At 30.4% G+C, this 22,406-nt stretch overlaps 1 protein-coding gene across 3 annotated transcripts; it reads right to left on the reverse strand.

Moving 5' to 3' along the window:
• Window positions 1-6,201: 6,201 nt before the first annotated feature.
• On the reverse strand, window positions 6,202-21,434 carry LOC129918686 (zinc finger protein 883). Of its 3 annotated transcripts, none has more exons than XM_055999378.1 (11): window positions 20,901-21,434; window positions 14,379-14,672; window positions 14,195-14,299; window positions 13,921-14,053; window positions 13,751-13,845; window positions 13,415-13,504; window positions 11,069-11,448; window positions 10,651-10,853; window positions 10,394-10,587; window positions 10,124-10,324; window positions 6,202-6,909 (listed from the first exon to the last, which is right to left on the reverse strand). In XM_055999378.1, exons 1-11 carry the CDS (start codon window positions 20,937-20,939, stop codon window positions 6,748-6,750), a joined length of 1,896 nt encoding a protein of 631 aa, XP_055855353.1. In that variant the 5' UTR covers window positions 20,940-21,434; the 3' UTR covers window positions 6,202-6,747. The 3 variants fall into 3 exon arrangements, with proteins under 3 accessions (XP_055855353.1, XP_055855354.1, XP_055855355.1); XM_055999379.1 differs by having other exon boundaries at window positions 10,651-10,763; window positions 20,901-21,433; XM_055999380.1 differs by lacking the exon at window positions 14,195-14,299 and having other exon boundaries at window positions 20,901-21,433.
• Window positions 21,435-22,406: the final 972 nt, after the last annotated feature.

Below are 22,406 nucleotides of genomic sequence, written 5' to 3' on the forward strand. Positions count from 1 at the left end.
CATGTATTTTACTTTGAATTTATGAACACTTTTTCTTTTTCATTTGTCAAAATATTTGAGTTGCAATTCAGCCTCTTCTCCAAAATTAACAATGTATTATCTTAATTCCATCCTTTAAGAAAAAAATCTTTTTTTTAAACATTTCTGTCAATATTTACAAATTTAGTATATTCAAGAAATTCGCTTCTATTTTTGTTATTTTGACTTGAACTTTGAATTTTCAATTAATATTTTAACAGAATTGAGAAACAAAGAAAAGCTGTATCATCTTTTACGTCATGTTCCTTCTTTCTTTAAGTTTAAATTCATTGCGCATGAGAATTTTTTTATTTGCACATTTGTGCTGCAAATATTTGCGTTTTACATTTATGAACACCTGACATTTGTCATTTGCATTAATGAAAGCTTTGCATTCGTCAGACTTGCGCAACCATGCATTTATGAAAGCGCCCTTAAGCAAAATTTTTGAAAAAAAATGTTCTTTGTTCACAAAAATCTTCAATTAAATTTAAGAAATCAAAACGGCAGCACCGGCAATTTTTAATCTATAGACTTTAAAGTATTTTTAATTACCGACGTTTGAAAAAAAAAGATCATCAAAATCTAAGCTGTTTGGCCGGGTTCCCTAATATTGCCATTTTTTTAGCTTTAGCTACTCTACTAATTCTGTAGTTAAGAGGAAGTTCTACAAATTTTGCAACACACAGCAAAAGAAAAAACGTTATTTTTTCTTTTGTTGTGTGTTGCAAAATTTGTAGAGGAAGTTCTACAAATTTTGCAACACACAGCAAAAGAAAAAACGTTATTTTTTCTTTTGTTGTGTGTTGCAAAATTTGTAGAACTTCCTCTTAACTACAGAATTAGTAGAGTAACTAAAGCTCAAAAAATGGCAATATTAGGGACTTATCATGTTTTGAAAATGAACAGTTCAATTCCTATTACAAACGAAACTTTTTCACCAAGTTTAAAAAATAAACAAAATTTATGTCAGCAGTTATGGTACCTTTCTTTCACAAATAACTCAACCCCTCAAAAAAAGAGAACATCCACACAAAAAATATTTTTGAGGACTTTCCTTTTGCCAGCTTCATCTTAAATCCTTGTTCCGAATTTAATCATGGTTTTCATATTGGTTTCTGTTATATTACAGCTGCACTGTTACCTTAAATCTTCAATAACTTTTCTTAGAGTCGTCATTTTGACATCATGATGTTGAACAGCAAGCAGAGATGCACTTTTCATGGCATTGATACTATATTCTTCGAGGCCTCGGCACGTCCTGCTTTAGAAGGTGTAGGCTGGGAATCGAACTTAGACTTCTTCCCTCAACTAAAAAATACACAACTTTTTCTTTAGTATATTTTTTTCTTTTTTTTTTTATTTACGATTCCATAATTTTTTATCACATCAACTTAATTAAAACTTAAAATTTAAAAATCATATTTTTTTTTCTAATATAATTTCTGTATCTACAAATTTCATCTTTTTTTTTGTTTTGTTTTTAATTTCAGTTTAAATATATACTTTTATTTATTATTATTATTATTTATTTTTTTTTTGCAATATTATAAAACTTATAGATATAAAAATGATACTCATGCTTATTATTCACTTTTATAAACTATTATTATATAATATATATTTTTTTAAATATATATTTATAAAAAAAAGACTTAATACAGAAATAAAAAAAATCCACATAAAGATACATTCGTAACTTAATCTAAAGACATCGATTTTTTTGTTGTTGTTTGTCTTACACATTGCCAATACAATTGCTCTATAAAATAGTTAATGTATTTTATATGTACATAATAATGTTTATAATGTTTGTTCTTTTTGTTTTTTGTTTATTCTTATTTTATTTTATTTTTTTTTTTTTATTTATTTTTATTTTGATAAAATCTTAAATCTTAAAACTAATAATAATTATAACTACTTGCATTCGAATTTAATTAATTAAAAAAAAAGACCATAGAGCTGCACTGCACAAGTCAACATCATTTTTTTTTTAATTTTTTGTTTGTTTTAAAATTTGATATACATACTGAAGTATGTTCTTGTGTAAGATTAATATTAATAATTTTGTTGGTTATAAAAAAAATAATAAGGAAGACTCTTCTTTTTTATATTTTTTTTAAAAGAAATAAAATAAAGGATTCTTACACGATTTAATTGCAGAGGTATTTTTTTTTTTCCTTTCGGATCATTGCCATGAGGTGTAGACTTTTTGTTTTATTTATAAATTTAGAAAGTTTTTTTTTTTGCTAGGAACAATATTGCTTGGTTTTTTTTTCTTGATTTGTATGTTTTTTTTTTTTTTTTTTTTTTTTAGTTTCGATTTTTCTTCAAGCGCATTTTAAATTTTTGTATCTGTTTGGATTTAATTTAATTATTAAGTTTTAAATTTTTAAAATAATATAATTTAAAACTCACTGTGAAGCATTATAATTCTATTGTGTTAAATATATTTTTTGTGACCTACTTTATTTACTTTTTATTTGCACCAGACAAAAATAATAGTTTTCAATTTATTTTGTTTAAATAAAATTGGAAATGGCAAAAAAATCAAACACACATTTTTTTAAGAATTGTTTTTGAGAAACACAAATATTCGATGATTGTATGCAAGGCACCATTGATCGAAAAAATAATAGAAATAAATATTTTCATAATATTTAACAATCCATACTTTCTCAAGTCATAAAGTCATTATAAGACTTTTTCTATTTAAAGCGTTTAAAGAAAATGCTTTCAAATGTATCATGTAGCGGTTTTGAAAAGATGGTTTAAAATGCTTACTAAGTGTATTATTTGTATTAAAACGAGGAACTTTTCCTATAAGTTCCTTCAATTTGAATAAAAGTTAAATACAAGCCAAGACGAATGTTCCATTTGAGTTTAAAAAAAATAAGAACTTAATTTAATATTTTCATTCTACTTGTTCTGAAAGATTGATACAAAAAAATTGAGGAGAAATGGTTGAGCAATTGACGTTATCGCAAGAATCCTTAACTGTTTCACAAGAAATTCTTCAGAGCTATGTGTTATAGTCCAAAGAAGATAGTTTTTTTTGTCATCAGGAGATTTTTAAAACAAATAAAAGGCACCAGTAAAGAGTCGGCCATTCACGACTTTTCACGAGTTGATTATCGTCGTCCAACAAAGCTTTTCGGCGTAAGTCGACCGGTGTGAAATTAAGCCGCAGTCGAATTCCCGATGGAAAATTTTTAATCAACTTTTGTCTAGTGGCATATTGTGTGGCTAAAATCCATTCGTGGAAAGTCGGCATACGCCTTCCTGGATGAAGTACAATAAGAGTACAATATTCGAGCAAAAAAATGTTCTTTAGATCCTTGTTTTTGGAAACACACATCAGCATCGGTCTAACTGGAGAAACAAACGTGTTGTGGTCGGATTGTTTCATTCGATTAAGAGATTCATTTATTTGGCTGCAATAAAAAATCTATGTCAAAAGCTCAAAAAACACACATTATGACCTTAAAAATGAGGAACAATCCCTCAAAGAAGTTCGAGGTCACTCTTCTACGTTAAAATTTTATTACTTTTCCGTTAGAATATATCCACTCGACTTTACGTTGGAGAATTTTTACGATTGAGTCAAACAAAATTCACAACAAAATAAACACATTTTTTCTAAGAACTTGGAAAACTAATCTCGAGATGTAAGGGGACATGGTATTGAAAAATATTAGAAATGAAAAAAAATGATGGCTTTCCACAAAAGGAAACCCAATATTTTACGAAGTTTTGAATATATATGCTCTGAGTGGAGAATGTGCATAGTAGTATTGAATTATTTGAAACTTGTCAAACAAACAACTTTCTACTAATTTTATTTTCGATTGCTCTCATTCTGAAATCTTATGGTTTAAATCGCTCCAATTGTCTTCAAACTAAAATGTTTAATACCAAACGGACTACTATTTAGTCGACTGAATGTGCGCTTACTAACAACCCAACCTGGCTAAAGTATCGGCCGATAGAAAGTCTTGAGTGTGCAGAGACTCTAATTGTGTTTAAGTTTATATTTTATTTGTTGTTTTTCATTTCTAAAATTTTGAATTTAAAAGTAGTTTCTTCATGGTTCATATAACTACTCAATAAAAAAAGAAATATTTCGGCTTACAAAATTAAAAACGGTATAATGTAAGATTTTAATATCGAGTTATCCTTTCGGTAAAAAAATTTCTTTCGAAATCGGAAAATTTTCAATCGTTTAACCTTTCCGATTGATGTACCAGTCAAATCTTCCGACTCAGTTCATGATTTTGCCACTTCAGAATACCTACTCTCTCTAATCTCAGTTACTGAACATATAAGTTAATGTGGTGACATAAAATAAGCACCTTTTAGAAAGCAACGATTTTTTGCAAAATTTCCATCCAATTGAAAAGGATTATGCAAGAATAATCTAAACAATATTCATACTTATTATGAATTCCTATTGAATAAGATTCCATACGAAAGAATTGCGTTTCCCTATCACTGGAAAGTTTTCGACATGAATGTGTGTGATTTAAATGTATTTGACCAAGCAAAACGAACAGGGTTCTGCTAATACGGAATTGTTTCTTTGCCTTTTTAAACTATTACCAGTAGTAAGTAAGTAAGAGTCCGAACTATTTAAAACAGTATATTTGACAAGAGAACTTATCACTCCAAAATTTGAAAATGCATTAAAAAAATTTTAATTGGTGATCGACACAATGGCCACTTTCCTGATATCTTCTCTAAAATATAAATAAGAGATGGAAAATTAAATTACATATTTATTGACTGGTATAAATCAAAAAGCTCAAAATCTCATTTTTGAGTTAAAAAAAAAAAAACAAAATAACTGGAAAAACTTATTTTCGCATCTTTACAATTGGATTAGAAAAAAAAGGAAAAATTATTTAGAATAGAACCTCCTGAGTGAAATGTGGTAAATAAAGCTTCTTAGTTCAAAACAAATTTCATATGCAATTAATGGTTGAATCTGTACAATTTTTGAATCGAAGTGTCTGTTATAAAACAACGTACATGTCGGCTAGTAAATCATCCTTATTTAAGTATACATTCCGGTGATTTATTCGAAAAATTTGTGTCGAGATATCTGTTCCGAATGACAAAACTTCCGACAAACTTAGAACTTAAATTCAAAAAAATTCGACTTCTGCTCGTTAAATTTCCTCCAAAATATCCCAAGTATTGAAACTGTACACGATTGTAGAAAGGATTGAAAAGCAAGAAAAACTTAAGGCCAAACTATGTCAAAACGGCATGTGCACTCGCACTCGATTACACATAATCCCATGTGACTGGCCACATACATAACGCATAACGTTTAAATTTCAAAGAAGTGAATTAAAATAAAATGGATGTTAGGGAAATGATCTTGAATTTAATTTTAGAAAAACTATTTGAGAAATATTTGTGGGTAATTCAACGTGATTTTTTTTTAAACAGATGATAGAAAATAGAACCAAAAACCTATTTAAAATGTCATGAATAGAAGGCGGAAGTCGATCTGGAACCCGGAGGAACTAACTCAGTAGAAGACCCGACTTGGATGATGTATCCAAATTTAGAGAGACCTCAACTCAGTAGAATATTATTTAAGAAATTATAAATTTTAATGGTCGAGTTTGTAATAATAAATTATTACTTAAGTGAATGTATACCTACATACGTAAGACCTGAAGCATTTTCATGCAATTTGCCCGGCAAACTAAAACAAAATGAATAGCCAAAGAAATAAAAAGAGAGAAAGAAAAGGATCCAAGCCTTATATACTATAAATAAGTTTTAGACTGTCATTGAATTGATTCAACATTTGAAGCGTTGAGAATGAGAAGGGGTTAAGTGACATTTTCGAAAATTTTTATTTTTTCCAGCGAATATAGGGGTCATAAGACAATTTAAATTTTGTTTTCATCCGCATTCAATTAGTCTTAAGTTTAGAAGTTAGCCTTAGATGATTTTTCTGAAGCTCTCTCATTTGCATACAAAAAGCCATAAACCAAAAACTTCAAACGACTATTACTCAAAACTCGAAATAACTTACTTAACCCCTTCTCATTCTCAACGCTTCTTTATAAAATTTTGAGCTATGGCTAAGTAAGTGTAATAAAAGAATTTTCGAAATCCAATAAGAGAACAAATATTCTTTAAAATGATTGCAAATAAAAAATAATGTTCCTTAAAACACACATTTTCATTAATATTTAAAATGTGTTTAATTTATTTGTTTTCAGTATTTCATAGTATATGTATTACTTTTATATGTTTCGGCTACAACCTCAACTGTAAGGCTGTAATATAATATTTTTTTGTTTTTTTGTTTTTTGAAAATATACAAGTACAAGTAAGTATAAATAAACAATCATCAAGAACAACATATAAAAGGTACATCTTTTTGCTCTTGTTGGGATATCATTATCAAACAAACATTTATCCCGGTTATCTTTTCAATATTTTTTTTATTTTATTATTACTATTTATTTGTTTTTGTTCAAAAATCGGTTAATCAGTTTTAAACTGAAGTTATCTATTTTTTGTATAATTGTTTTTTATTTTTATTTTAATGTTGTTCGAACATTTTTTTCTTGTGCAAAAAAAAAAATATATTTAACATTTTTTTCTTAAAACTTATATTTAGAGCAATATAAAATCAAATTTAAAAAAAATAATTAATTACTTTTGAAAAATTAAAAAAAAAAAATCACACACAAAAAAAATTAATTAATATTCAGATTTAGAAGAATTTACAATTAGTTGTCCGTGAAACTTGGCTGTATGACGTACTAAGGCTAAATGACTTTTAAATACATTGCAGCACAGATTGCATAGGTAAGTTTGTTGGGGTTGCATTCTCATTAGATATCTGTTCTCTTCTAAAATAGCCTGAAATATATACATGAATATATATATATATTTGTATATGTACATAAATTTTTATTGGGATTTTTTTTTGTAGTTGTTGTTGTTTTTTTATAATAATTGCACTGACTTTTTTATATAATAATTTTTTTTTTTATTTTAAGTATATATTTTAAGGTAATAGTTAGATGAGAAAGAATGCAAGATATAGCAGTGTTGTATGAGAATGTAATCTTTTTGAAATGCATTCCTTATAAATTATAAATTTATATTCAATTGCATTCACCGTTCATTAAGCGGATCAAAGGATTGCATTCTTTTTTAGAAATTGCATGTTTTGAATTAAAATAAATTTATTTAAAAGAAAATATAGTAAGAAAGAAAAGAAGAACAAACAATGATTTAAAGAAAACAACAAATTAATAAGATTTGATTAAAAAAGATTGCAATCAATTGGAAGTTAGAATGCATTACAAAATGATTGCATTTATTTTTTTTTTTACAACTTTGCACGAAATTTTGTGTACAACTTTGAACTGTGAGATGCTTTTAATTGTTATGTGTGTGTTTTGTGTGTGTTATGTGTTAATTGAGAATTGATAAGAGAATTTTTTATAGCAGAACAAAAGTCAAGTCAACAAAATGGGAAAACAAAAGTTCTGCCAACAACATCTGCCCCTAACTGACCACAAGAACAAGAATGATTTTGATTTTCGGAATACTTAATTACAGGTATGCATGAGGAAACATTTGTTTTTAATTACGTAGCAAGCCGTTACAGTGTAACATAAATATGCAGCGAATACGTGAACCCCCTTTGTGTTTGTAATTCAAAGTTATCTGGTACATGAACCAGATAAATTTTATTTCATGTTCAACAGAGAAAGGATTCTCTGATGTTTTAATGCTCTTACGTATTTTCTAAAAACTCAAAACGCACAGTTATCTTAGCAACCAGTCTTCTGTCTGCCTTTTTTTGTATGAATTTTGACGAAGAGAGTAAAACATTTTCGATTTAATATGGAAACTCAATCGAGATAATTATGAAAATCGAGTGGTATTTGTTTTTGGAACACATCAGTCTAAGGGCCCAACAGTTGTTTCAGCACTCAGAAATTAATTTGTATTTGCATATAAAAGCGAAAATAACAAAAAAAAAACCAACAAACATTACAAATTTTGAGGAAAGTAGTTGAAACGTTTGACATTTTTTTTAATATAATTTTTTTTTATGAATTAAAAAATTCAAATCATCGAAAAAATGGAATTATCTCGCTAAAATTTCCGTGGTTTCGTTATTACGATTTCAGAGTCGGTTTATCGAAAAATGGATTTGACGAAAAAACACCATCGAAGACTGGAGTGTATGCATTTTACTGTTCAAACTGGGGGGACTTCACTCAAAAACTAGCCAAGTGAAATTAGCCCAAAAGAGCTATTATGGGAAAAACATGTAAGCTGTGTGAAATCTGATTGAAGAAGATCGTTATGATATCACAAAATTGAGCATGAGTTAGCATCAGTAGTACCAGCAAAAGCTGTGCGCGCGTTGGATTCCACACAAATTGACAGTAATACCGCAGACGATGGCTCCCGATTCTGGCCATTAGTAAGAAATATAGAATTTTTTTTTTCTAATTTTAGATTAAAAATAATGCATTCCTCAGGAGATTTTCATAATTTTTTAAAAGAAACAAAACCTTTGGAAAGGTAGTATTCGACTGCATGAGTATTCCGGGAAAACCAAATCAACACGTCGACCTATTTTATTTTTATTTCTAAGGCTAACAATTTTCGAGGTCCGAAAGAACGTTGAATGTGGCCTTTAATTCAGGCCTTTTTTGATTTTGTATGATTTTTAGTATGTTTTCATTTTATTTGAAACAGAAATCCTTATCGAAAGCGTAATGAATTTATTTATAATTTTTGTTGGCTATGACGAATATAATTCTGACACACAAATTAATTTTGGAGTGTAAGCTGCTTGCTATAGTGAGGGAATAGTTGCAATGATTTGAGATAATATTTTAAAATACGAACAAAATTTTCCGTAGCTTTCAAAACGGTAATTAAATTGTTTAGCGAACATAATTCTATAAAAACGACATTACGAATGTTATGAAACGCAATGAAACTATTTCTCAAGACTTTCGAGTTTCAAAATATATTATGAATCTGGCAACATAATAATGTACGCACTGAATGATTTTTGAATAAACAGGAAAAAAGTCAAATTTGGTACCAACCTATTTAGGACCTTACTGAAATGTTGCATGTTAAAATGCCCTTTTATTGCAGAAATAGGCGCCAATAGCTCCAAAATTGATACATAACTGATTTATTGATATGAGGGAACAAAATTGCGTTTCAATTGAGTAATACCTGCGAAAACAGCTAGTACCAATAACATTGTTTGCGTTTTTAATACTCATTATAGGGAATTTGACCAAATATTATCGTATGGTATCAGGATGGTATTGGATACTAAAGTATTTATGGTGGCATTAGATTTGGTATTAACATGCTATTCACTGAAATATTGGCGGTAAAATCGTATAGATACAAGCAGTATGTCACGGGTATAACGAACGTTTTAATATAAAATTTAAACAAATGTGTTGTGTGAAAAATTACTAAGCAACCCATAGAAGGACCGATCACGTATAACGGTTATTACCAAAAAAAGAAGCAAATATACGAATCGTCTTGTTAACTTTTTAAAAAACGCATGACCGAAATGAACCACTTCAAATAGAAAAAGTTATCAGAAAGTTTTGCAACACTTTTCAAAAATGGAAATATGTATGTAGAAAACTGAGAAAGATGAGGTGTGATTATTAATAGCAATTATGCTCCATAAGCTATTGAAACATGCATAAGCACTTTATTCGCAATATCTGGAAAGGTTTTTTTTTTTAATCCAACAATTTGATTATACAAAGAAATAAAAAAAAACTTTCAAAATAGCACTCATTAAAAAATTGTTAATGTTATCCCTATATTTAAGATTATTGCTCTAACTCTGAGGTGTATATGATTATTTCTAAGGAAGAATAGTGAGGAAGATGAATTTCACATGCTGAAGAACTATTTAGATTAAGAACTGATTTAAGCAAGGAAATACTTTTTCTCTCTCTCTCTTTCTCTCTCTTTTTTTTTTATTCATGTCCAGCTATTGATATTTGAATATAAGCAAATTCTTAGCATCGGACGAAGTGTGTCCATTTTGTAATAGTACCTGCATGAATCTCCTTTCGGGATGCTTGTAGAATATATGCTCCCTCAGTTCGTTTTCATTTGTAAATAATACACCGCAATCTTGGCATTTAAGATCTTCGCCGCTATCAACTTGTGTCTCGTGTTGGTCTTGTTCTTGTTGGTGTCGAGCATTACCATTTGTGTTATTGTTGATCAAAGCTGCCTGTTGCCCGACTGTTGTCTGTATATTGGAATTTTAATTTGTAATGATTTTTTGTTTGGTTTGTTATTTATTTTGTAAATAACGAACTTTGACTTGACTGCCCCCAACAGTTACTTGATGTTGTTGTTGTTGTGGTTGCATATGATTAAATTGTATTGTTGCACCGCCACCACCTCCAACATGATCCTGCAACTGAGCTGGCAATTCGATCTTAATTGTTTGAACATTTGAATGATTTAATTGTTGCTGTTGTTGATTCTTCTTTTTCGGAGGACGACCACCTGCAAATGAACAAAACAATTATGCATTAAACTATTCTATGTTTGAGTTGTGGTTATAAATACGGCTGCGCTGCCCGGGATTCTGGTGTTGTATCGACAGTGGCTGCCCAATCATTTGTACTGACTGATGGATCGAATGGTGCTGCTTTTTAGAGCGCTTAGGCGGCGGCAGTTCACTGTGAGAATGGCGAGTAAGAAGATGTTTCGATAAGTGTTGTTTAACGGCGAATGCTTGGTTACAATTAGCTACCGGACATGTAATGTACCTTTCAAAGTAGAGTACATTGCAAAAATTATGTTTCAAACAATTTTTTACACAATTCGCTTTTTTTTTTTTTTTGTAAATGACAGAAATATACATATATACAAAGTGATACAGGCTTCGAGATAGATAGGATAGAAATGAAGAAGAAGCACACAAGAACAAACAAAACGAACAAAAACAAAAGTAAATAACATAGCAAGAAGACAGGCCACTTACCTTCCTTCGATGTGTCGCTGAACATGCTTCTTTAGCAACACTTCTTGATTGAAGGAGCTCGGACACATGTCACATTTGAATTTGAATTCGTCATGCATTTTGTTGTGTTGGTCGAGGTGTGCTTGTTGCAAGAATTTTTCATCGCACTTGTTACACTCATACGGGAAGGCGAGACCATGCGATTTCATGTGCGTATGGAGTTGTGATTGCTGTTTGAAAGTTTTCTCCGGACATCGGGGGCAATAATAGCCTGTAATTCCGGCATGAGCTTGAAGGTGCTGATTAAGTGACGTCACTTGGGTAAATTTCTTCGAACATTGATTGCAGCAATATTGCTGTACTTTGTGATGGGTCTTCATGTGATTGTTGAGATTTGTGACCTGAAATAAAACAGCATTACATGTTTATTATTTCGTTTTTAGCTAGTTAAAAAATATAATGGCGCAAAATTTTAAACGATTAAGTAAATTGCTAAAGCCATTTTAGTAAGCCGCTAAACTAAAACGCAGACTATTTTGAACTTTTGAACTAAATGGGTTTAACAATTTACTAAATCATTTAAAATTTTGCGCTAATATATCTTTGGCACCGGTAATTTTGATGAAAATGAGATTGAAGTTTCAATTTTCGTTTGTAAATCAGAATATTATTATTTTGAAAAAAGAATGATGCAGAACTATCATCTATAAGATCTTTTTTAATATCCATATGCTGTTGACCAGAAAATGACCGTTCTTAAAAAAAAATTGTTACTTAACACTTTAGAGCCATTTAGTATTCAAAAATAAACTTGGTCCAAAGGTGTTGAGTCAAGAAAAATCTATGTTTGTTTACCTTGATAACAAAGTTTAATTTATAAAAAAAAGTTGGAAATATCAATGTGATTAATTACAAAATGTGAGAATTCTTTTTGAACTAATATAATACTGTAGAAAAATATCTTTTCATTTTCTGTCTTCCTCTTGTATTAACGCCTTTGGATCAATTTTTTTATTTAATATTAAAAATTAATGCCAAAACAAAGGAGTTAAGTCAACTTACGCCCTAAGTACCACACAAATTTAAAAATTTTTGACTTAAGCCCTTTGTACCGAGACATTTATAACGGAAGGAGATATGCTAGAGCTATGGCGATAGGACCAAACGAAAGAGAAAAAAAAACTGACTAAAGTCCAATAAAAATCCGAAAATCGATTTTTTTGACTTAACCCCTTTGTACCCGGAAGGAAAGATATATAAAACGAACGAAATGGTAACGGAGTTATGAATACCAGAGTTATGCACGACAGAGTTATGCGCGTCAAAGTTATGAAAAGCCGAAGATATAAAAGACCGAAGTTATGAAACACCAGAGTTATGAACACTAAAGCTATGAAACTAGGCTTTTGGGTTGGCAACCATTGCGAGAAACGATATACGGGAAAAGCTAGAGCGTGTAAGTTGGGTCGAGACAAGACAGGTGTCTATTCAACCCGTTTAGCCAGAAGAGGCAATTTTCTAAAAAATTGACTTAATTTAATTAACAAGATAATAAAAAAAAAGCTATCTCTCAATGGTTCCCAACTCAAAAACCACGTTTCATAGCTTAAGTGTTCATAACTCTGGTTTTTCATAACTTCGGTTTTTCATAACTTCGGTCTTTCATAACTTCGGTTTTTCATAACTTTGACGCCCATAACTCTGTCGCGCATAACTCTGGTATTCATAACTTTGTCGGCTTCCCAAAACGAACTAACAGACCGCCACTTTTACCAGATCGAACATTAAATTATCGTTAGTGTGGAAAGGACTTGTAACTTTATATTCAAACTCACAAAGCTTGGAGTCCCTAGTGGAGGTTTTGGAATTTAAAGTTAAATAACTCTGCAGTTTTGTAAATAATTATGATACCAAACAAAGGTTGGTATGCCATTTAACTTATTGTATAACAAATATTTTTAAGAATTTTTTTTTTGAAAATCGTTAGAGCTGAAGTGAAAACTTCTTTAGCATCGTTGTCATTTAAAATTCTATGAAACGAAAAAGCGATAGTTAAAAGAGACCCGACACTTAAGATTTGAAAGAAAATGAGATAGGAAACATTATACAATGTTTCTCTAGTTTGTGGATCTCTTTTGTGCTCTGCTTCTTATCGGGTTGCATATAAAAAACTAGCCGCAATACTATCGCCCTGCAGAAAGTCTGTAGAGTGCTCTTAATATTACAGCTACTCAAACACTTCTGTGCATAACCTTAAACTTAATTTTTTTTTTTATTTTGTTCTATAATATTATGATAATCTAATAGACTATGAAACCAAAAATTAAGGTTTTCAATATGAAGAAATTGATAAAAAAAAATACTTACTTGCGCAAAAGACCGTCCGCATTCTGGTTCAATACATACAAATGGCCGCTCACCCGTGTGCAATCGGCGATGATTATTCAAATTAGTTATCTATAACATAAACAATTTGGCCAAAGTATAAATATTATTATTTGAGTTTATTTTCTTAATCAAAATATAAAATGTAGAGTTTGCGAGTTCAAAAATGCAATATTGTGAAAATATTTAAAATTCGAAATTATTAAAAATTATTGGAACTACTTTTCAAATGTATATAATATCAGAAAGTTTGTAGAGAAAATTAACAGTTTTGAACTCGACTCTCCGATTTGGAGCTTATAACTCCTATTTTCTTACCTGTGTAAATGTCTTGCCACAATCAATGCAGACATAAGGTCTATCATTTGTATGTATGCGCTCATGGTTTCGCAAATTTGCGGCTTGTGTAAAGCCTGTTAAAGAGAAAATAGAAAACAAATTTTATTTAGCAAATCCAAAAACATCAACAACTTTTTAGTTCAACTTACCCTTATGACAAAATGTGCAAACATATTTCCTCTCGGCCGAGTGATTTCGAATATGAGTTAGCAGAGATGATTTCCTTGAAAATGTTTTCGAACAAAGCGGGCATGTTCCTTCTTCGTTGAAAAGAAGATCGACCTGATTAAAAAGAAAACAAGCAGAAAAAATACCGTTAGATAACAGTTTTGTTTTGGAAAATATGAATTTTTCAATTGAGAAGACAACAACAACAAAACAAAAGAAAAAAAAGGAAATTATAACAAAAATTGCAATAAATACGTCTATGGTCTGAATGGTCTTCTCCAAATCAAATGACATTGTTTCGGTTTTTTTCACGCCGCCGTTTTGATTGGACATAGAACCACTTAGTTGTTGGCTATTTATCTAAATTGAACAGAGAGAATGAAAGTCTCATTAGGATTCTACTCTCTAGCTACTCTCTGGTTACTCTTGTGGAACTTACATCGTCGTCTGGTGGTGTGCTCGCTGCTGTTGTAGATGTTTGCTGTTGTTGTTGTTGCTGTTGTTGTTGCTGCTGTTGTTGTTGTTGTTGAGTTATTTGTTGAACTTGTATTGTGGTCCCGCCACCACCATTTGTTGTTGCGGTTGTATTATTTGCTACTGTAGTAGTTGTAGTTGGTAAATCTTGTCTTATTGTTTGATAAAAGTTAGCTGTTATACCGGTAAGACCGTTAGTGGTCAAATGCTCCGAACATTTGGCACAAGTTGGAAGATTATAGCCAGGAACCTGAAACAACTAAAATAAAAGAACAGCAATCAGTAAAAGATAATTGCAATATTGAACAAGGAACAATGAAAGGCAAGCAACATTTAAAAACAAGCCGATTGTGCGTAGATCAATCACTGATGCTATGCTTCGAAAAATATATGTAAATAATAGGACACATAACAATTGCATATTTTAAGGATTGTTAGAGCTTGATGAATTTGATCTTAAAGTGTTGTAAATAACAAAAAAAAAATATGTAACAAATTTTAAGGTAAGGTATTTAATTTGGCAATGTTTGGCCTATCGACATTTGGAACGCCTATCGACATTTGGAAACAAATGCGGTTGATTGCCCGTTATCTACAATACATCGTGATGGCCAAAATGGCGGGAAACCCTATAAAAAGACTAAGTTCAAGAAAACAGATAGACCAACCGCTTGTCACTCTTCGGAAACAGAAAAGGTACCGTAATGTAGGGAGTAGGGTCCATTTCCATTCAAAACTACCATTCGGAAATAGAACAGCATTCCTATATAGTATACGGACATCAATCAACTGCAAGGAATCTATTCCTGACTAATTGGTGTGGTTTAATTTTTTCTTTTTTTAGTCCAGTAGACTAATTGGTGTCGTTTAACTTTTTCTTTTTTTTAGTCCAGTGCATTTATAATCTAACCAAATTGGCCGAAAACCAAAACCCTGGGTTTTTACACTTGCGAAATTCATCTTTTGGCTGTCATTTTGGATTTTGGATTTTAGCTTTTATCCAATATTCATAAATTTTTTATTTATCAAGATAGGAAAATAGGAAAAAAAACTTGTATAGGTCGTTTCAAATCAAAAGTCCTGACTCAGAGTTTATTTTCTCCCTTCCAATAAAATTGAGAACAAATAAACAAAAAACTCAATTTTATTTGCTCATTGCGACAAATCAACTCAAAAATAACAACAAATCATGCTTGTTTGAATGAAAGAAATGCTAGAGAAAAAAATAAGCAAACGAAAAATCTGAATTTGTTTATTAATGATTTCTATGGTGACGACTCCAAAATAATTGAGAAATAAAAATAAGATATTTACTGCGCAATTATACAAATGAAAAGATGTGAATACAATTTTAAGTTATGAATTGCTATCATATAAACTGGACATTTCTGGTCCATCTTCACCTAGTCCTATAACAATATCTTCGGCAAAATTATCCCAACTGCCTTCAAATGATAAATAATTAAATAATTGTATGTTTTTTTGTATTGTCCGCAGATATGGAGTGATGCAAGCCCGGGAGACTTGCCTCCGCTTTCTGAGGCTAACCCAGTGAATCTCACAGACGGATCAATTAATTAAAATACTGATATCAAGAACTGTTCTTCATTATTTTATCGTAATTTTAGAAAAAGTTCAGCTGCCTCATAACTGCTTCCTTCCAGTAAGAGAATGAGTTTTTTTTATTTTTGCTCAATTTTCCATGGGACTTTTGATTTGAAACGACCTATATGACAATTTTAAACGATTTATAAACGATTTATTAAATTTCAAAAAAAAGGTACTTAAAAAAATAAAAATTTTCGAAAGATAATATCGAATAATTTGTTACAACATAAAATATAGGAAAATTTTATTTACTTCACTGTCTTAAAAATTTTATTCTACGATCAACACAAAATAATACCCAAAATTTGAGGTGGTGTAAGCTGCTAGGTCACCCATACTAATTTTAGAAATTTCATAAATGCAATGTACTAGTACCTATTTTACCTTTCCAAAAAAAAAATAGTCCAGCGCCCCTGTTCTGTAACTCTATAACTGGCGAAAAACATTTTTGAATGACTTTAAAATGGATTTTATCGCATTAAAATAAAAGGAATTTTGTTCAAAATCAAAATTCATAAATTCTTAATTTAATTCTGCTTTATGAAATAAAGTTTTCGAGTCCAACCCAGAGGGACGGCGCAGTAGAGGAAGACCTCGTCTGAGGTGGCGCAACCAAGTGGAAGGGGACCTCAATCAACTTTGCGTGCGAAACTGGAAGCAGCGAGCTAAAGATAGAGCTGGCTGGCGAAGCTTGTTGGTTGAGGCCTAAATCCACAGCGGATTGTAGCCGCCTTACGGCGCTGGTCACCCTAAGTAAGTAAAGTAAGTCATGAAATAAGCTGAATTTTATAATATGTAATTCAAAAATGTGTATCGCCAGTGATAAAGTTACTGGACAGGGGTACAAAATTGGTAAAAAGAAACAATACGAGCTCACATCCTAGATACTTAACAATAAAAATATTGGTAACAGAAGCTCTGCAGTTCATGAAATTCTGAGCTAAAACCTCGCTTTATATAAACTATCTTCACCTGTTATTTACAAAAATCGAGCATTTTCTTAAATAACAAGATAAATAACAAGAAACACTTGAATAACGTATTTTGGATCATTGAATCAAAGCATTTTAAAAAAATCGATTTTTAAAAGAAAAAGTATTCTTACTCAAAGACATATTCGAAATCTTTCGAATCTTTTAGTTTTAAATATTGTAAGTGTAAGTGTAGTCTCATTCCTGGCAAACAGGTACAAGATATTTTTCTTAAAAATCTATGGATTTGTTATAAAGATATGATCATTTTTGTCATTATAAAAACAATTCTACACACAAAATTATATACAAAAATTTACTTACAAATTCGGCTTGCTTTTCAATTTATAGACAAAAACTCAAAAAATGGACATATCATTATAACATATCCATAGATTATTAAGAAAGAATAATATTTTGTTTTCTTTGCCAGGAATCAGACTACACATACAAATTTTAAAACTACAAGAATTCGAAACATTTTTAATTTTTTTTTTTTAATTTTTAAAAAATCAATGGCGCAAAATTTTAAACGATTAAGTAAATTGCTAAAGCCATTTTAGAAAGTTACTAAGCCAAAACGCATACGGACTTTTAACTAAGTAACTTACTTATGGTGTTTTCGTTTGGTAAAAAAATCAATATATTTTTTTATCTATGTATGTAAATCTGTCAAAAAAACTGTTGTTGCGAATACTTAATTGTAATTGAACAGATCAAAAATTGTTTTTTTTTTTTTTTTGACAAATTTATATTAAAAAATACATTGATTTTTTTACCAAACGAAAACACCATTAATGGCTTGAGCAATTTACTAAATCGTTTAAAATTTTGCGCTATTATTTATAAATGTTTTGATTCTTTGAAGTTAACCAAAAAAGTTATTATTTATTTAGCTTTTAGGTGCCTATTTTTGTGTTCAGATTGGTTATTTCAAAATATAGCCACAATACAAAATTTGCAACGACAAAAAATTTTAAAAATTACATCTCGAAAACATTCCCCGCGTAGGTACAACGCAGGCCACCTGAACTTAAGATCTGAATTTTCAGAGGCTCTGATTGGTCAGATGTCATAAAAAGTTGGGTGGCATTTAGTTACGTTTTTTGACATTTTGTTATGATTTTCAGGTGGAATTTTTTATCTGAAAATTCAGATGGGTGTGTTTGTGTTGGTGAAGTTGGTAAACCTACCAAATGTGCTACACACCAAAATTGAACTTTGTGATTTTAATACAAGTTATAAATGGATTTGTTTATATGTATTTCTTTTGTGCTTGGACATTTGTTGCGGTGTTATTGTTATTTGTTGATATGATATTACAATGCATATGTAATTAATATAATTTTGTGTTCTTCTTCCGCATGTTTATATGCAGAAATTGAATAATGAAAATAAATGAGGAAATATAACAACTTAATGAATTTGGGTACCAAAGCAACATAAAACATACATAAGTGGGTAGCATATAGCAGAAAGGGATGTTATGAACCCAACTACATAATTTTTACAAATATGTACTCAAGTGATCTCACTGAAAATATATATTAATACATATCTAACTCTGTTTTTACAATCAGTTGAAATATTTTTATTATTCTAGAAAAAAAAAATGGTCTTTTTTTAAAGTCAATTCAAGTAAAGAAAAAAAGTAGATTCTTCGTTTATATCACTTGAAATTCAGATAATTTTTTGCGTTCAACGTGAAAAAAAATCTGAACTTAAGTTCAGATGTTGCGTTGAACCCGGCCATTGTAATATTTTTAATGTGATTTTTAAATCTCTGATGTCAAATTAGGTTAGAAAAAAATAGTGGCTGTAAACCATTGTAATATGTAAATAAAATTAATTGTTTGTTGTTGCTTACAGTAGCCGTGTTTTATTGGTAACTTAGTACTTAGCTCAGTAAAATTTTACACGGGAAACAACAACAAAACATTGCTAAGTAATCCATTTTGTTGTTTTAAAGCATAGAATGTTTACTCGTCTAAAATGTTTACTCAGCTAAACACTGAGCATGAAGCAACTCAATTACACGGGTCAACAAAATTTAACTTTTTTTTTTTTGCCACAAGAACCAAAATATACTTTTCTAGTAGTTTTTGGGGTGCTGAATCCGAATCTGAAAAATTTGATTGGCCTCCGTTTTTTAAATATTACCGTTATAAAATGCTAAAAAACGTCATTTTGTCTGTTTTCGAGATTGTTTTTATGTGGGGTAATTCATTATAAACAAATTTGTAACGGTTATTATAACAACATATATTCTTCTTTCAAAAACTGTTTAAATTTTCCCGATATCTCTTTTATTGCTCGAGATATCTTAAGTTTCATTTAATAAGCCAAAGAGAAACTAAACTTAATCCAAAGTATAGGTCACTGGTCACAGAATTTTTGCCACAAGAACCAAAATATACTTTTCTGAAGGTTTTCGAGTTGCTGAACTCAAATCCGCAATCGGAAAAATTCTATTAGCCTCCGTTCTTGAAATATAACCGTTATAAAAAAAACCCTTTTTTTGCATTTTATAACGGTAATATTTCAAGAACGCAAGGCTAATAGAATTTTTCTGATTGTGGATTCGAGTTCAGCAACCCAAAAACCTTTAGAAAAGTATATTTTGGTTCTTGTGGCAAAAAAAGTTTAATTTGGTTGGCCAGTGTTGTTTCTGATTCAAAGACCGCTACTTAAATTTTAAATATCTCGGGAAATAAAAGAGATATCGAAAAGATTTAAACATTTTGAAAGAATAAAACTAGCTCTTATAGGCAACGTTACAAATTTATGCATAATGAATTACTCCACATAAAAACATAACCTCGAAAACAGCCAAAATTACGTTTTTTGACATTTTCTAACGGTAATATTTCAAAAACGAAGGCCAATCAAACTTTTCAGTCTTCAGATTCGGATTTAGCACCCCCAAAAACTACTAGAAAAGTATATTTTGGTTCTTGTGGCAAAAACCTTGTTGACCAGTGTTATCATACCCAAATACTGATCCACTAACTAACTTGATATTTTTTAACGAAAAACCTGTTTCTATAACTACCAAATTTTTTAAAATTAAACATTTGACCCCAAGCCAAAGACTGATCTACGCACAAAATTACGTTAAGATAGGAAAGCACAAGCGGTATATATAGGAATGGTCTTACTGGATTCTTCAGTCCAAAAAAACATTTATTTCAATGCAAAAGAGAGGTAGTATAGGTAAGAGGTACAATGAATATATTTGTATATATATTTTGAGAAACTTGTGCACAACAATTATTATAATTATTATTTAAGAAAAAAAAACTTGGCGCTGCTTTAGCTTACCGGTAAGCCGGATTCTTAAAAACATACTAGCATGCACCCTACAAACAAGAGTCGCTCTAACTAAATATTTTGTTGTCCACAGCACACTTCTTTGGCGCGCTCTTTTTTTTCTATTTTATTTTTTCGTGTCGTCGTTTTTATTTGTTTAGTATAATTTTTTTGAATTTATGATTTTTTTTCAAACTAACACTCTTTTTTTGAAGAAAAAAAAATGACGACTGAAAGAAAAAAAAAAAAAAGAATGAGGAAAAAAAACAAAGCAAAACAATGAAGATGGAGAGAATGTGAATTGAAATTGCCGCCTGGTGGCTTTGCTTTGCTGGATGGGACTGGGCGGGCTCACGGATGGATGGTGCACACAATAATTCTATGCGCTACGCTGCCACACTTTCTCCGCGCGCCTCGCCGCACTTTGCCCTGCCCTAAGTTTGCTTTGGATTGGAAAAATCGATAAAATAAACATTCAAGACGAAGACGATTTTGGATTTTCTTCGCTTCGGCCTTTTTGTCTTCTTTAAAGAGTTTGCAAAAATTTTACTAAAGATTGATTTTTTTGTCTATTGTAGATTTTGAATGTATTTTCGTACCGCTGCTGGTTGAAAACATAATCTGCAGATACTCTCCATGGCCTCGGTGACCAAAATAATAATACCACATCGAGGCTCTCCGCGGTGGGAGTCGGAGTTGTGTTGATTTCAGTTGGTTCTTATTTTTGTCCTCTTGTGTTTCGAAAATATATTTTTTTTTTCAACTTTTTGACAAAACAAAAAAAAAAAAACGAAACACTCGCTCCGGATCAAATCGAATAGGAAGAAAAAAAAGAGGCTTTTCTTTCTTTCTTTTCTTTTCCACAAAATTTTTTTTATTAATTTACGTGCAAATGGGTGGCGTTCATTTGCGGCACTTCGCGGACTTTGCAATAAATATTTTGAGAAGAAATTGTTTTTTGTATATTTATATTTTGATAGAACTTTTTTTTTGTTTTTCTTATGCAAATTGAAGAAAAGTAGAGATTAAAAAAAAAAGTTTATTGTTTGTAAATTGAGGAAAATGTTGAATTTTTTTTTCTTTTTTTTTTTTAGTTCGCGAGTCCGCCTCGATGAGGGAATTCTGAATCTGATTTAAAAAAAAAAAAGACATTTTGTTTCTTTTCAACGCACTTGTGTGGTAGAACGGTGTGAGAGGAGGCTTTATTTTGTTTGGGATAGAGGGAGATGGATATATAGAAGTGGGTGAATGCTCGGTGAGTTGGTAGAGATGTGTAGGATTACTCGGTGGTTTTGTTGGGAATTCGTTTGTTTTTGGGGGAAATTTTTAGGCTGTGTGTATACTAGAGCGGTAATGTGATTCTAATCAAATCAAATTTTTCTAAAAATATTAATTCTTCTATAGGGGTATTCACGATCCGATGCAACTGGTCTTGTATCATTGCAAAAGTGTAAAATCTTACAACACTACAACAAAAAAATATATGGATTGAAATTTTACAATGGTCTTGCACTTTTGCTATACCCTAACCCTATTGCAAAATAAAAATACAATGGTGTAAATTTTTTTGACAGATGGCAGCTCGCCGTCGCGTGTCGTCAATGATGAACAATTTATCTTTTTTATTCTTATTCTTTTTTATTTTGTTTTGTAATTTGTGAAAATAAATTAACCCGAACACAACAAAGAATGAAATTATAAAAAATTGAAAAAAAAGAAGAAGCATCGGTGGAAAGACAACTCCGTAAAAAAAGAGAGTGAAGCTGATATAAATCATATCATGGATTCCATTCAATATTTACTATAGATAAGAAGAGGTGCGTTCACGATCTATTGTAAAAAAATAAAATTTTACACTTTTACTAGGCCTGTTGCACCAGATCGTGAATACCCCTTATAATTTTTTTTTCATTTGTATGTATTTTGTATGTATTTATTTTGAATTTAAATGGTATTACAAACTAAAAGTGTGATGTAGGGCTACGGATGTCTATCAAGAGAAACAGAACAATCACAAAAAGGAATATGTCAGCTATTACACGAAGCCTCAAAAGGCTTGACTCTTTTTTTCTAATTTTCTTTTGATAATCATTCTGTGAGGCACG

Source organism: Episyrphus balteatus, chromosome 4, assembly GCF_945859705.1.
Source record: "Episyrphus balteatus chromosome 4, idEpiBalt1.1, whole genome shotgun sequence".
Lineage (NCBI taxonomy): Eukaryota > Metazoa > Arthropoda > Insecta > Diptera > Syrphidae > Episyrphus > Episyrphus balteatus.

Bases quoted from the DNA above. Each gene is read 5' to 3' on its own strand.
- LOC129918686 (XM_055999378.1), bottom strand. From the start codon at position 20,939: ATGGAGAGTATCTGCAGATTATGTTTTCAACCAGCAGCG. The intron at 13,846-13,920 runs GTAAGTTGAACT...TCTCTTTAACAG, and splicing joins TTGCACATTTTGTCATAAGG to GCTTTACACAAGCCGCAAAT. The intron at 10,325-10,393 runs GTTCGTTATTTA...TCCAATATACAG, and splicing joins TTGGGGGCAGTCAAGTCAAA to ACAACAGTCGGGCAACAGGC.